Raw genomic sequence first — 15,039 nt, forward strand, 5'->3', positions numbered from 1 at the left:
TTCAGTCAAACCCATTCATTTATGACACAGAGTCGATCACTGCATTCATGCCACGATGACAGAGTCGAGAAGTTGCAACAGGGGCCACGCAGCCTGCCGAACCTGAGATATTTATGGTCTGGCCCTTTAAGAAAAAGTTTACTGGCCCCCAACTCTACATGGCAGGTGGTCAGTTGTAGGAAGGCCTTGTAGGGTGTGGCCAGGCTCCCCCTGTGAGGAGGGGCCGCTGGGTGTTAACGGGAGATGGGCCCCATGTGGAACAGAGGGGTCAGGGTGGGCTTCTGGGGAGGATGGCATTGGTGTTTAGAGGGGTATCTGGCTGAGATTTGGCGGGGGGAACCAAATTCTGTGGGCTTGAACTGGGTCACGGGAGGTGCTGAAGAAAGTGGTTCCCGAGGCCAGCAGCCTCTGTCCTCCAACAGCCTGAACCCCGCCTCCCAGCTGCCCAAGGGTACAGCAAGACGTGCCCTGAAGTAACCGCAACAGCCCGTGCAGGGGTCCTCCCGAGGGGCCTGGGGCTGGGCGTGAACAGCAGAGGACCAACCCCCCACCTGAAGGAGGCACCTTGGCACCTTGATGCATTCGTTCAGCCATCGCTTGTTTACCAAACATTTACTGAGTGTCTGTGCTCTCCCGGGCCCCGAGCTGGGCCCTGGGAGACTTCGGTGAACAAGGCAGAGCCCACCCTAAAACAAGGCCACAGGGGGAGGCGAGGGAGGGCGGGACGGGGGTCACTCTATCATCAGATGGAAGCTCATTGGTCCACAAAGTCCCAAAGAAGCCTGTAGCCTTGGGCTTTCCAAGCCTGCCCAGCCCTCACATACCCAGCCCTCACCCTGGGCTCCTGGGAGAGATACCCCAAATGGGGAGTGACAGGAAATGAACTCAGGAATGCCGTATTCCCCCCCAAAAGTGCCCCCTTCCTGTGCGGTGACCATGGCCACCAGAAGAAAGTGGCAGTGGGGGTGTGGGCAGGGAACCCTGAGTCCTCCTGGGCACATGGGGATGGGATTCCAGCAGCTGTGGGAGGCGTTAGAGGGGGCCAAGAACACATGGGAGGCAGGGAGGTGGGGGGGCCTCTCCAGCCTCCACTGGAGGTTCCGTTGGCCAGGCCTGCTTTGGTGCCTGGACCTTGGCTGCTCTCAGTCCTGTGTAGGGTGGCCAGGGTTCCCACCCTGAACATTCCCATCCCCAGGGGGCTCCAAGGAAGCCCGGACCCATGGCATAGAGCCTGGGTATGGGTGGTGGCCCAGCAGGCTGTGGAGGCCGCTTGGGGGGCTGGTCCTGCTCAGGCAGCCGGGCCGGGAGCTAAGGGAGGAAGCTGTGCAGGGTGAGGTCATCCCCCTCGCGGTCCTCCCCGGGCCCCGCCTTCAGGCCCTGGCTCTTGGCCTTGGGCAGGCGCCCGTTGGCCATGGCAGCTGGCCCCTCACCCCCCTCGGGCAGCAGGGACGAGATGCAGACCATCTCAGTGGGGGAGTAATTGCGCACGGGGTACAGGTGGTTCTTGCGGGACAGGCGGATGGCCAGCACCACGGTGCACACGAGGAAGACGGTGGCCACCAGGGCCAGGATGAGGATGGCCAGCAGGCACTGCTTCACTGAGCTGGGGTCAAGCAGGCCCTCTGTGGGGCTTGGGGCCACTGAGCTCCGGGGGAAAAGACTCTGACCATTTTTCCATTTGTGGATCAAGTCATCAGATGAATTGCCAACTGCCACAATGGTGCTCTTGGGAGGATCAGAGGGCACAGGAAGGGCTGTGGTTAGGCCCCTTGTGGTAGCAGGTCTTGTGGGCAGGGTCTTCACAGTGGCTGGATCTGTGGGCAGGGCCCCTGTGGTAGTGGGCTCCATGGAAAGAACTGCTGTGGTGGCCAGTTCCGTGGACAGAACCTCTGTGACTGTGGGTTCCATGAACAGGGCCTCTGTGGCAGTGGATTCTGTGGACAGGGCCTCCGTGGCAGTGGGTTCTGTGGACAGGGCCTCCGTGGCAGTGGATTCTGTGAACATGGCCCCTGTGGACAGGGTCTCCATGGCTGTGCGTTCTGTGGCCGGCGCCATTGTGCTTGCTGGCTCCGTGGGCAGGGTCTCTGTGGACAGAGCCTCTGTGGCTGCAGGCTCTGTGGCCAGTGCCATTCTGCCTGCTGGCCCTGTGGACAGGGCCTCCACTGCAGCTGATTCTGTGGATGGATCCTCCGTGATGGGAGGGATTACAGTGACTGGTTCTTTGGTCAGAGTGACCAGTAGGACCAGTTCCATGCTCAGATTCCCAGTGGCTGCCCCTCCTGCATCCAGGACAGCAGGGTCCCTTGTGGCCACCTCCAGAGTGGTTGGCTCAGGTGTTAAAGGCCCTGCAGATGCTCTCTGCTCCAATGTTCCCATCACAGGCAGAAGCTTGGGGGCCTCGGTGCTATAGTTAAGCATTTCTGGAGGGTCCGTCTGTATGTCATAGTCATATATGTCGGAGTCGTCCTCATCCACTTCTCTCCGGCCACGGACACGCAGGGGGCCTGGGGCCTCCTCGGCTCCATCCTCCAAGGTCTCCCACAGCTGGAGGCTGCTGCCAGGGCCCAGCAGGGCCAGGAGCAGTAGGAGTTTCAGAAACATGGCACCTGGAGGGGGATACGGACAGAGGGATGTCAGGATAGCTGTACCCCTGGACCTGCCAAGCACCCTCAACGGCCACAGCTGGGAGCACATCTGGCCTGGGGCATCCTTGTGATCCAGCACATGCCTGGTGCACAGAAGACCCTCAGCAAATAGCAGCTATTATTACTTAATAACATCAATGAATCCATCTCGGGGGTAGCCCTTCAACTCCCTCCACATGGTGCATAGAAATGTATTTGCCTCCTTATTCTTTTTTATTAAAACTTTTTATTTGTGGGCAAGACAATCTACTGGGGTGCGGAAAGATAATATTAGATCTTCTAGTTATATTAACTTTTATGTCACTTCTTAATTTCTATTTTTGTATACATTTATAATATATTATGAGTGCAGTGGTACTTGTATACAATTAATAAATAGATCAATGTTCCTATATCATCCACTGATGGGGTCCATGAGCAAGAGTTTGGTGGCTTCAGGTTTGCAGGATAAAGCTGTTCATTTGGCCCTTTGAGGCCTCTCAGAGTCCGATCCTGACTCCTCTCTCCACATCACTCTGTTCCACTTTCCCTTATCTTGGCTCCCATCCCACACAGCCCTGTCCTGTCCCTCAGATTCTCAGTTTTCTCATCCTTTCTTGGTGTCTTGGCTTGGCCCAGTTCCCTTTGGCCTGGTCCTCACTTACATGATGGGGATGACAGCACCTATCCGGAGACTGTTGTGAGGATAAGATGAGGTGATACCTGCAAAGCCCTTAGCACTTTGCTCCCATCTCCAGCTCCCACAAAGGGCAGCTACTTCAGTTCTTTCAGTAAATCTATCCCATAAGTACTCAAGGGCCCAGAGCCATCAACTGCTCTATCTGGGGCCAGGAGATAAACTCAAATCTTTTCTGAAGAGGCTGTCCTCAGCGAGTTGACATCCATCTCATTTGCCTGTGAGTAGGGAGGGCCACTGTCCATCCTGGTATCACCCCTCAGCCTCCTGAACAGGTAGCCAGAAAGGGCAGTGCCTTTCCCTTTGGACATCTCATTGATCTTTCTACTTGGCCTTGTGAACGCTCATGCCTTCTGGATTTCCCTCTCTCCCCTTACGCTCCCCCTGGCACTGGCTGGTGTCTGTGGGATTCAAAATCTTGCAGCTGAGACTCCTGTGGTGACCAATAGCTGTGTTCTGGGGCAGGATTCATATATCACTCGATTCCCTGACATAGCACCCTTCAGCAATATGCAGTCCCAGGCACAGTGTCTGGGGCAGAGCCTGGATAATTTCCAGTACCTTTCCTTGTTTGTTTTTTTAATTGGAGTATAGTTGATTTAAATGTTGTGTTAATTTCAGGTGTACAGCAAGGTGATTCAGGTATACATATATTGATACATATATCTATTCTTTTTCAAATTCTTTTCCATTTATTCAATACCTTTCCTTGCACTTCATGTAATTCAGGGCAGAGAGCAATTGTTCATCATTCTTTGAGTGACTGTAACTCACTCATGGATCCCTCAGCTTCTAGGCTCAATCCAACCTCTCACATGTTAGTTAGAATTATGATGGTTTCTAAAATGCCAGTCTGATTTTATCTTAAAATAATTTCTTAAACCAAACTTGATGACATTTGCACCAGACACATCTGGCTCTCACAGTTGTCCTCACTTTACTGAGGAGGGATGAGGCTCAGAGAGGTAGAGCAACTTGCCCAAAGCCACACAGCTGCCGAGTGGCAGAGATCAGATTCGAAGCCAGCGAGGACTCAGGAAGGCTTTGTGGAGAGACCTGATCTAGTTGGAGGGGCAGAAGGAGCAAAGGCTTGGAAAACAGCTTAGCTTGATGGGTTTGTGGCTGCTATTGGGGATCCAGCTGGGGAATGGGGGGCAAAGTAAGAATAAGGAGGACCTTGAAGGCCATATCACCCAGAAAGGTCAGCCCCCTCTGTACTGGGTGCTATGAAGGGCACAAGATTGAGGGCACAGATTGTGGGGTCTAACAAAATGATGTTCAAGTCCCAGCTCTGTCCATTACAAGAGGAATGACCTTGACCCAGATCTTTGCCTTTCTGAGCCTCAGTTTTATCTGTAAAATGGGAACAACAAACACTACCCATCTCACAGGGCTGTTGGGAGAATGCAATGAGATGAGGGATTCAAAAGTTCCAGGCTCACAGTAGGTGCTTAATAAGTGTATTATAAACACACGCACACACACACACACACACACACACGCACACACACTCTTTGCCTCTGAACTTGCCTTTGGGAGGCAGACTGTTTTGCACAGGGGGTCGAGTTCCTTCTTGGGGGAAGAGAATATGGCTTAACCTTGGCCCCACCTTCCTGCGGGTGGGGGACTTTAGGAATAAGCCAGCAGCTCTAGGACATATTTCATAACTATGAAGACTCTCACCCACCACCCCCACTTGGGCAGTTCTCAGTTCCTGGAAGGCAGAGCCCTCAGTCACTTCCTGGAAGCAGAGAGGGAGAAACAAAAACAGAAGACCCAACCCACCAGTTCCTGGGTCGGGGAGGCAACTGGGCGAGTCAGGGAGGCTGGGAGGGTATATGGAAGGGACCAGGTTGTGTTCCCCAATGTGGGCTCTCCCCCTGCACCCATCCCCACAGTCCCCTGCGCACAGAGGCAGCCTGGGGTGGAGGAGAGACCACTTAGCCGCTGTGTAACCTGAGCAGATCGCTTCATGGAGTCTGAGCCTCAGTTTCCTCATCTGTAAAATGGGCGATACTGTCTCAAAGATGAGAATGGAATGAGATGCTGCAGGGAAGATTCCCTGATGCTGGCATCCAGCAGGGGGCGCTGTGGACAGAGGAGCAGAGGAGAGGGGGCCCTCCAACTCAGGGAGAGTACAGAGATGGCAACCTCCCTACCTCCCTACATTAGGGAAGCAGTTAGGGAAGCTGCAAAGACCTGTGTGAGAGCAGAGACCTCCCCGCCTGTTTGGGATGCAACCGTGAGCACTAGGAAAACCAGCATCTCCCTGCCTGGGCCTGTCTAAGGCGACCAGCTCATCCCAGACATCCGCAGTGTTAGCACTGAAAATCCCTCGTCCCAGTCAGTCTCAGGCAATCCAGGTGCCTAGTACCTGCCATACTGTGGGCTTCAAGGGGAAGGGACCAGGGACACAGCAGCCTCTAGCCAGGCCGTGGCTGGGCAGGCTTCAGCCCATGTGACTGAAACCCACATGGCTCCCAGAGGCTCTGTGGTTCCAAAGAGCCACGCAGTTAACAAGGAGAGGAGCAGAGCATAAGTGCTGTGTACGGCAGGTAGGATGATAACTTTAATCTTCGCTAAAACACATTTATGATGCATTATAAAACCCCCAGTGCGGATGGATCATTTCATTATCTCATCATCTGGGGGCCTCATTCATCTTCACCTCCAGCACTGGCTGCTATGGTTCCTGTTACACAGATTAGGGAAGCAAGGCTCAGGGCAGTGAAGTCACTTCCTTCAGGCCCCACCTTTCACCTCTTCTCTCCTCTGATGGCAGGAAAACAGTCACTTACCACAGGAGTGGGGTGGGCAGGGCTCAGAGAGAGGGGCAAGGAGATGCCACATCCTATTTTTCTTGTTGCTTGCTTAACGGAGGAGGTCAGACACTGCCCGTTTCCTGTCTTCACCCGAAACTAGGGTGCTTCTTCCCCAAGCCCCACCCAGGCTGTGTGGAGGAGCGAGCTGCCAGGGGCCACACCCCAGCTCTGGAGACTGCGCCACATGGCTGCCCTGGACCACTCAGGAAAGATGCTTGTAGGACTCAAGAAGCTTGGGACCTCCCATTTGGAATCCTGAATCCCAGGAGTCCCGGCGTTCAAGAACTTGAAATCTCAGGATCCAAGACTGAGCATCTCAGGGTGTGGGTTGAGCAGCCTCGAGAGAGGGGATCCAGCGGAGGCCCAGGTGTCCCCCGAGATCGCAGCACAGGTCTGAGTCCTGCTGCACTGGACATGTAACCCAGCAGGACCCTGTGGGGCCTTCCCAGGACAGACCCCTCCCCCATATCCTCTGCTTTAGCTCCTCCCTGAAGTACCTAGATAATAGTATCTGATGCACATTTCCTGAGTTGTTTTACAGATGCTAAAACCCCCACCAGATGGAAGAAATTAACTACTTGATGACCCCAGACCTGGCGTGTGAGGATTGATAATGTTAACCCCTGTGATGCCACCCTGTTACCTCACCATCGACCAATCAGAGAATTGTGCACGAGCTGATCACAGCCCCTGGAACTCCCCTCCCTCACCTGGCGTTTAAAACTGCTTTGCTAAAACTCATCGGGGAGTTTGGGCTTTTTGAGCACTAGCTGTCCTGGACTCCTTGTCTGGCGCCCTGCAATAAACGCCGCACTTTCCTTCACCACAACATGGTGTCAGCAGATTGGCTTTACTGCACACAAGCGAGCAGACCCCAGTTTGGGTTTGGTAACAGAGAGGATCTGGCCCAGCTCAGGATCAAATCCAGTAACAAACCAGATCCAGTCCCAGTTCTGTCGCTTACAAGCTGTGTGATCTTGGGCAACTGAACGCACCTCTCTGAGCCACAGGTTCTTCACTTGGAACACAAGATACCAGTAGCGCCTACACTTTGTGGGGTTGTTATGTGTTGAAGTGAGCTGATCCAGGTTGAGCGTTTAGCACATAGTAAGTGCTCAATAAAGGCCAGCTGTTGTCATTGTCATTCTGCATGTAAGGCCACATCCCTGAAAAATCTACAGCCCTGGGACAGCTTTGACACACTTCTGACCTTGTCAGTCAGAGAGAGCTGGGGCCAGGAGCCCCAGAAACCTGTCTCCACAGCAAGTCCTGGGTGCCATACACAGCCTTGGTCTCCTCTGGTTTGTGTACCAAGTGTAGACAATGTGCTGGACACTGTTCTAAGAGCTATGCATGAACTATTAACTCGCTCGGGCCCCACAACCTCCTCGTATTAACCCCACATGAAACATGGGGAAACTGAGACCCACTTGGTGCTTAAAGTCACATGGCCAGTAAGAGAAGGAGCAGGAACTTAAACCTGGTTGGTCTTGCTCCAGAGCCCACCTCACAGTCACAGCTCTGTACCACTTGTGAACATGACCTGGCCATTCTCCGGAGCCGAAGCAAATGCTCCCTCCTCCAAGAAGCCTTCCCAGATTGCCCAGGCATCATTAGTCCGGTTGTTTAAACCTTTTTAAAAAAAATGTTTGTTTACTTTCAGAACATTCATTCCCATCAGCTCATAAACACTAAGAGGACAGGAACCACAGACATCTTCTGGCTCGCGCTACACGCCCAGGGCTTAGCAGACGGGCAGGTGCTTGGCGGACGCTGTGACATTGGTCCACTGGAGCACAGGCACTGTGGCTGCCCTGCTGCCCCCACCAGACCACAAGTCTCCACAGGATCCCTGGTCCCCACAGGCCTGGCATCCTGGGGGCTCCTTAAAGGCGTGTTGCAGGAGTGGACACAGGAGTGAGGCAGGGCAACAGGCATACAGCTGCACAGGACATGCCATCTGCAGGATTTTGGCCTCACGTTTGTCATCCTGCACTGCCCAGCCTTTTCTAATCAAGTACCCCAGCCCTATCAAGGAGCCTTTCCGACATTACTTTTCCTAATTACCACCCGCGCCCATGAAATTTTAATACTGCAGATATATCTGTTGAATGTTCTGTGACCCTTTACAGGGACACAAACCATAGTGATAGCTAAGATTTTTTTTTGCCTTCCCTCCCACCCTCCAAAAAACCCAACTCTCAACTGTCGTACCCAAATTTGCTGGCCTGGTACAGAGGAAGCGAGGTCCTTTCACAAATGACTTCATTGAGACTTACACCTGGTTTTAGTTTAACAACTGACAATTTTCAGAGGATATCTGTCTGTCTGTAGACAGATGGACCAGCACACAGACACACGCACAGATACACACCAGCCATCTGTAACAGAGAAGAACAAGCCTGACTCCATCTTGTATTTCTGTCTTTAAAAGATGGGGAATGTTTCAACTATCCCTAAAGAAAGTCCTCTGGGGTGCATGTTGGATAAGTGGTCTGATTACAGCTATGAACCCATGAGTAAGAGGAAGATGATATTTTATTTTAACAGTGTGTGGCCACAGTACCTGTTAGGATCTAAGGAATGGTGGCCTTTGAATGGCTCTCTAAATTACAATACAATCCTGAAATTAGAGCTATTCTGTGAAGAAGCAGGGAAGAATGATAAAATCCCCTACATGCAAGCATTTGTGCTATTACATCAGGATGAGAAAAAGTCAGACAGTTGTCGCCTTACGGTATAAAGGCTTGAAAAGAAACCCAAGGCAAGAGCTGTCACACAGGAAGACAAGGAAGGGAACAAGAATGAGGATACATTGCTCCAAACCTTAAACACTCCCCTGGCTGAGCTGGGTCCCAGCCACTCCAGCCACTATGCCAGTACATCTACCTCTTCCACTGCCTCCCATTCTTCTTGCTCCAGCCCCAATTCCCAACACCGGGGCTCAGGTAGTGGCCAGACTGGCTTCCTCTCCTTATAGGGATCAATTATTTTCCTGGGCACAGGGACCTCGTCTGGTATCACCATCTAAGACCCAACAGGGCACCCAATTTGGACTGGGAGCCACTCCCAGAGCAGGGCAATTATCCAGTAGGGTGCATAAATGAAAATGGCCAGCTGGCTGGGTTTCTATGGACGCACAGTCCCTTGTCAACCCTGGACTTGTTTAATTGGACAATCCTCCTTATAGGGAGGATCCTTTCCGAATGACAGAATTGTTTGCTTCCATTTTTGCCACCCATCACCCTTCCTGGACAGACATACACATTCTTCTCAACATGATCCTTACAGGAGATGAAAGGAGAATGGTCACTGATAAGGCCAGGGAAGAAGCGTACCAGCTCCACCTAATGGACCCAAATGGTACACCCAAAGCCCACCTAGCAGCACCCACAGTTGAACCAAATTGGGATCCTCAGTGAGGCAGCAATGCCCTTATTAGAACACTGCCCTAAGTGCATCTTGGCAGGACTTCGAAAAGGGGTCCCAAAACAAAAGAGTTTGAAAATATTCAAGAAATTCAGCACAAATCAAATGAAGACCACTCGGAATTTTTGGAAAGGATTTATCAGACCTACAGACATTATACTGATGCCAATCCCAAGGGCCCTAAAAATACTAGAAAGGTAAACATGAACTTTATCAGGCAAAGTGCCCCAGATATCAGGAGAAAGTTACAAAAATTAGATGGTGCATTTGGAATGAATCTTTCTCAGTTGGTAGACATTGCTTTTAAGGTATTCAACAGCAGAGAACACAAACAGAAAAAGAAGGCACAAGGTGAAATGTACTTTTCTAACTGTTGCATTGGATTCCTGGAAGACAGGAGGCTCTGAGAAAGATAAGCCACCACTAGGTAAAGAACAATGCACTTATTGTAAAGAGAAAGGACATTGAGAAAGAGAATGCCTGAAATTAAAGAACAAGAGGGCTAAAGACATGGAAGCAACGTAAATGTCCAACAACAGATGAATGGATAAAGAAGATGTGGTATATATATACAATGGAATACTACTCAACCATAAAAAAGAACCAAATAATGCCATTTGCAGCAACATGGATGGAACTATAGATTATCATACTAAGTGAAGTAAGCCGGAGAAAGACAAATATCATATATCATTTATTTGTGGAATCTCAAAAAAAAGATACAAAATAACTTACAAAACAGAAATAGACCCACAGACATAGAAAACAAATTTATGGTTACCAAAGGGGAAAGGGGTGGGGAAGGGATAAATTAAGAGTTTGGGATTAACATATACACACTACTATATATAAAATAGATAAACAACAAGAACCTATTGTATAGCACAGGGAACTATACTCACTATTTTGTAATAACATATATAACAATATAAGGGAAAAGAATCTGAAAAAGAATAGATATAAATATATGTATAACTGAATCACTGTGTTGTATACCTGAAACTAACACAACATTGTAAATCAACTATACTTCAATTAAAAAAAAATTTTTTTTTTAAAAGGAGGGCTAAAAGAGGAAAGGAGTGAGGCCTCTCAGATGGTAGAGAGGGAAGAATGTTTAGATGATGAATGAAGAGGCCCAGGGGCTCCTCTGGATTTATGACACTCAATTCAAATATCCCCACAGGAGCCCCGGGTAAAATTGACAGTGGGAAGCAAACTGATTGACTTTCTGGTAGACACAGGGGCAACGTATTCCATGCTAAACACTAAGTTGAGAACATCCCAGTCTACCCCAGTCACTGGGGTATCAGGGGAAGTACAGAGCGATCATTTTCAAACCATTGGAGTGTCAATTAGGAAATCTGATATTAAAATGTAGTTTCTTGTACATGCCTGAACGCCCTATCCCCCTCCTGGGCCAAGATTGTCTCTGTAAACTAAATGCTCAAGTGACTTTTTCACCAGGACACCTTGATATCAGAGTCCCATCAGAACATGCTTTAACACCTACAGAGGGCTCTCCTAGAAAACTCAGAAAAGCAGACAGAACTTGATCCCCCTGAGGTCTACAGAAAGGTAAGATGAGAAGTTTGGGCTGATGGTGCCCCAGGAAAGGCAAATTATTCCTCGATTTGGATTGCCTAACACCAAAGTGACAATGGGTTTGCTTTTGTCTACAAGTATAACCCAACAGGTATCATATTGATTGGAAACTACTCATTTACCTTGGGATAAGGCTTTGCTAGTTGCCCGGCGACAGATTACAGTGGCTCCCAGAAGCAAGCTTAAATTAAGCCCTTTTGAAATATGTGATGGTAGGCCATTACAGGTGTCTGCCCAGGCAGGAGAATCTGTAGCCAATAGGTCTGCAGACTTGGACTTGCAAGCCATCAGAAGATCTTAAGTTGTTGTTAAGAGCCTACCAGCCTCCTATCAGATAAGTAACGATGACTTTACTCTCCCATTTCACTTGTACTTGTTGGAAAGGAAATGCTTTAATAAAGTTATCTGTGTGGCCAACAGGGGAAATATGCAAAGACAGCTCAGGGCAGAGCAGCCTAGGTGCCCTCATCCCAAGTGCTGGAGTTTATATATATGTTCAAGTGCTTGTCTAAGTGTTATGACAGGGCCATGAAAAGGGGGAGCAGTGTCCTCATGATGCAAACTGCTTATACCCAGCCTAGGACTCGGGAATACTTCCAGTTCCAAGATGATAAATTCCATTCCACCATCACCCCCTCCTTGCCCCCGTTCAGCAGGAAGTAGCCAGAGTGGTCATCATCCCTTATCCCGCAAGATTGTGGAATGGACATGGACAGTAGGGAATTGTAACAGAGAAGAACAAGCCTGACTCCATGTTGGATCTATTCCTTTAGCTCTAACCTTTGTGCTCTGTTGCCTCTGCTTAGTCCTACTGGCTCTGCACCTTTGTAAAGGAATGTCACCTACAGCTTGAAATATACATAATATCCTTTCTCAAGGCTCTGCGTCCAGGGCTTGACCTTTAAAGGTATAACACTTTTCCATTCACATAGAGATTAAAAAGTTGCAGAACAGAAAATAACAATTGTCTTGTTGGAGGTTTACAGGAACATTGTGACCAGAACTATGTGGACAGCTGCAAGAAAAAAGGATTCCAGCACCAAGAAGTTTGCAACAACCAGCCACACCCCCTCCCCTTTTAGTACACAAGAAGCCTGAATTCTAACTCAGGTAAGAAGGTTCTTTGGGACACTAGTGGGCCATCTTCTCGGTCTGCTGGCTTTCCAAATAAAGTTGCTATTCCTTGCCCCAACACCTTGTCTCTCGATTTAGTGGCCTGTCCTGCAACAAGAAGTACAACAGGTAACAATCCTACTTCCTTCTAGCCAGAGGCCACCCCCACTGTCTTCCTGCTCCAGCTCAGCAAAGGAGACTGAGAGACAGAGGCCTTGGGTCTTTGTGGGCTCCATGAGGGTCCTGTGGCCAGAGGGGGCCACCACAAGTCCAAGCTCGGCCACCTCCCAGCAATGCTGCCGTGGGCTGCTGCTTCTCCCCTCTGAGCCTTGGTTTTCTCATTTGTAAAAAGGGGGCAGGGTTCTCAGATGATTCCCTGGCCCCTCTGAAGGCCTAGGTTCCCAGGAAGTGCTCAGCCTGGCATCCCAGCCCATTCCATTGAGTTTCAATCCCCCCTGTCTGCCGGCCAAGCCCAGCGAGGGCGGCATCTACCACGTAGGGTGTGGCCTGCCCGGGGCTAGGGTCCAGACCAGAGCCTGCCTGCCCTGATCCTTGTCTATGGGCGTGTGTGTGTGTGTGTGTGTGTGTGTGTGTGTGTAAGGGGATACTGCTTTAGCCACCAGCCCCCCACCATTCTCTTTTATGCTCCTAAAGCACCCCAGATACAAAAGTAATAAGAGTATTCTAATAATTATTATTTTCTCCTTTGCTAGCAGTAGTATCTTAATACTAATATTTTAATAATTTGCTGTGGACAAGCATCACTTTCTCAATCCTATAAGAATGTGAAAAACACAGTTTGGAAACACTATTTTTATGGATCCATAGCCTGAGCAAATCCTTTCACCTCTCTGGGCCTTGGTTTCCCAACCATGAAAGAAGGAGTAGGATGATTTTTAGGGAAATGCTCCTGATTTCTCCAGTTTTTTGAATTCAGAGTAGCCCCCAAGCTGGAAGCTGCTGGCAAACCTGACAGGAAAGGCAGGATGGAAGGGAGCAGGATCCGGAAGAGACAGCAGAATAAGGCTACAAACTCCAGGCAGACCTCAATCCCGAGTGGCCAGGGATTTGGGGTGTCCTTTCCAGGGGCTGCAGCTCAGGCTCTGCCCAGGGCTGCCCCCCAGCCTGCCCTTGGCTGTCAGGCAGGCCCGCTGGTCCCTGGAGACCCTGCCACCCAGCCACTCCCTGTGGTTTTTGCAAGCTGGCACTTACCGTGCTCAGCAGAGCATGAGATGGCTGCGTCGTGGGCCCAGGAGAAGCGGCTTCTCTGCTTGAGCGACAAGGACCCAGCCTGTGCTGCCAAGCACGGCTGCGGCACCTCTGCCGTGGTCTCAGACCGCTCCAACCCCCAACGGCCGTGTGTAAAAGAAGGAAGCAAAAGTGTGGTTACTCAAGGCCACGTGACGGCCCACACCTCCTTGTTTGTTGCAGCTTTGGGGACGTTGATCAAGCTTGGGTGGGTAGTAGGAGACAGGGCCCTGCTGAGCCCGAGGTTACTCTTAGGTTCCTGTAACCACGAAAACACCTAGAACCACATGGAAGCTTGCAGGGGAGGGGTAGTTGGTGGGGGAGGGGGGCGGCCCAAGCTGAGAAATGCCACAGCACTACTCCACGGGGATGGAGTGTGGAGGTGAGAGGGCACCCGTCCTGGAAGGGAGGGAGTGACCAGATGCAAAGGAGGACGGTGGGGAAGACAGCAAGTAAACAAGTAAACAGACCGTTAGGACACAGTGTGGTCATGTCACCCCAGGGTGAGCCAGGGAGGGGCCCCTAACCCACCCTGGGTCCGGGGGGAGTTGTCAGGAGACTCTTCCAAGGAGAAGTGGCCCTTGAGATGACAAGTAGGGGTGGGCTAGGGGTGGGCTGGGCGGGCAGGCCAGGGGGAAAGCAGCAGCCCAAGGAGAGCGCAGAGCAAGAGCCAAGGCTGAGAGGCCTGAGAACGCACAGACTCTCAAGGAAGCCAAGGAGGAAGGGCTGTCTCTCAAGGTCTGGCCAGCGGTTTTGTACGTGGTGGGGCTCAGGACACATGCAGAGAGGTTCACATCCTGCCTTGCACACAGGTTGTTTTAAACTGAAAATCAGAGCCCCAGTGGGTTGTTCACATGACAGAACCTTGATCACTTTAGGAAGCTACAGAGGGAAGGGGCCCCAAACTCAGTCTGTACAGACAGGGAAACTGAAGTCCCCAGAGAGGAAGGGAGACCCTCAGAGCTTCCTGCTCCTCCCCAGAAGGTGGGGGAATAGCCAGCCCTCAGGGGCAGGGGCTGAGAAACTCTGAAAGCCTTACGCAGGAGAGGAAGGCCACTTCCCCGATCATAAGCATTCCAGGTACGTCTCTTCTAGCCTGGGTTCACAAGCACTTTGGGGGCGGGACAGTCTCTCTGCTAGGATCTGCCCTGGATGTCCACCCCGAATCCCAGCGCATCCTGAACCACGGCCCATCACCAGACCCACAGGTGTGAAGCCGGTGGCAAGATCCCTAAGATGCAGCGGTCAAGGAGAGAGAGCGGACCAGGAGTCAGGGACCTGTGTGCCCCTGGGGTGACTTCCCCCCATCCAGGTCCCAGTCCCACCCCACCCCCAGTTCTCTATCTATAAAATAGGAAACCTCCAAAGATGGAAGGTTCTCCAAGAACTGGGGAGGATGCTGATGGCCAAGTCAGAGGGGCACGAGGGTGGCTCTGACAGAAACTTCCAGCGGGCCAATCGCCCACCTGTCAGGGTGGAGAGGGGAACAGCCATGACTTTG

The 15,039-nt window shown here is 51.1% G+C and overlaps 1 protein-coding gene across 2 annotated transcripts; it reads right to left on the bottom strand.

Moving 5' to 3' along the window:
• On the bottom strand, positions 1-13,745 carry SELPLG (selectin P ligand). Of its 2 annotated transcripts, none has more exons than XM_007180073.2 (2): positions 13,503-13,745; positions 1-2,606 (listed from the first exon to the last, which is right to left on the bottom strand). In XM_007180073.2, exon 2 carries the CDS (start codon positions 2,599-2,601, stop codon positions 1,309-1,311), a length of 1,293 nt encoding a protein of 430 aa, XP_007180135.2. In that variant the 5' UTR covers positions 2,602-2,606; positions 13,503-13,745; the 3' UTR covers positions 1-1,308. The 2 variants fall into 2 exon arrangements, with proteins under 2 accessions (XP_007180135.2, XP_057382759.1); XM_057526776.1 differs by lacking the exon at positions 13,503-13,745 and adding an exon at positions 6,120-6,222.
• Positions 13,746-15,039: the final 1,294 nt, after the last annotated feature.

Source organism: Balaenoptera acutorostrata, chromosome 13 (genome assembly GCF_949987535.1).
Source record: "Balaenoptera acutorostrata chromosome 13, mBalAcu1.1, whole genome shotgun sequence".
NCBI lineage: Eukaryota > Metazoa > Chordata > Mammalia > Artiodactyla > Balaenopteridae > Balaenoptera > Balaenoptera acutorostrata.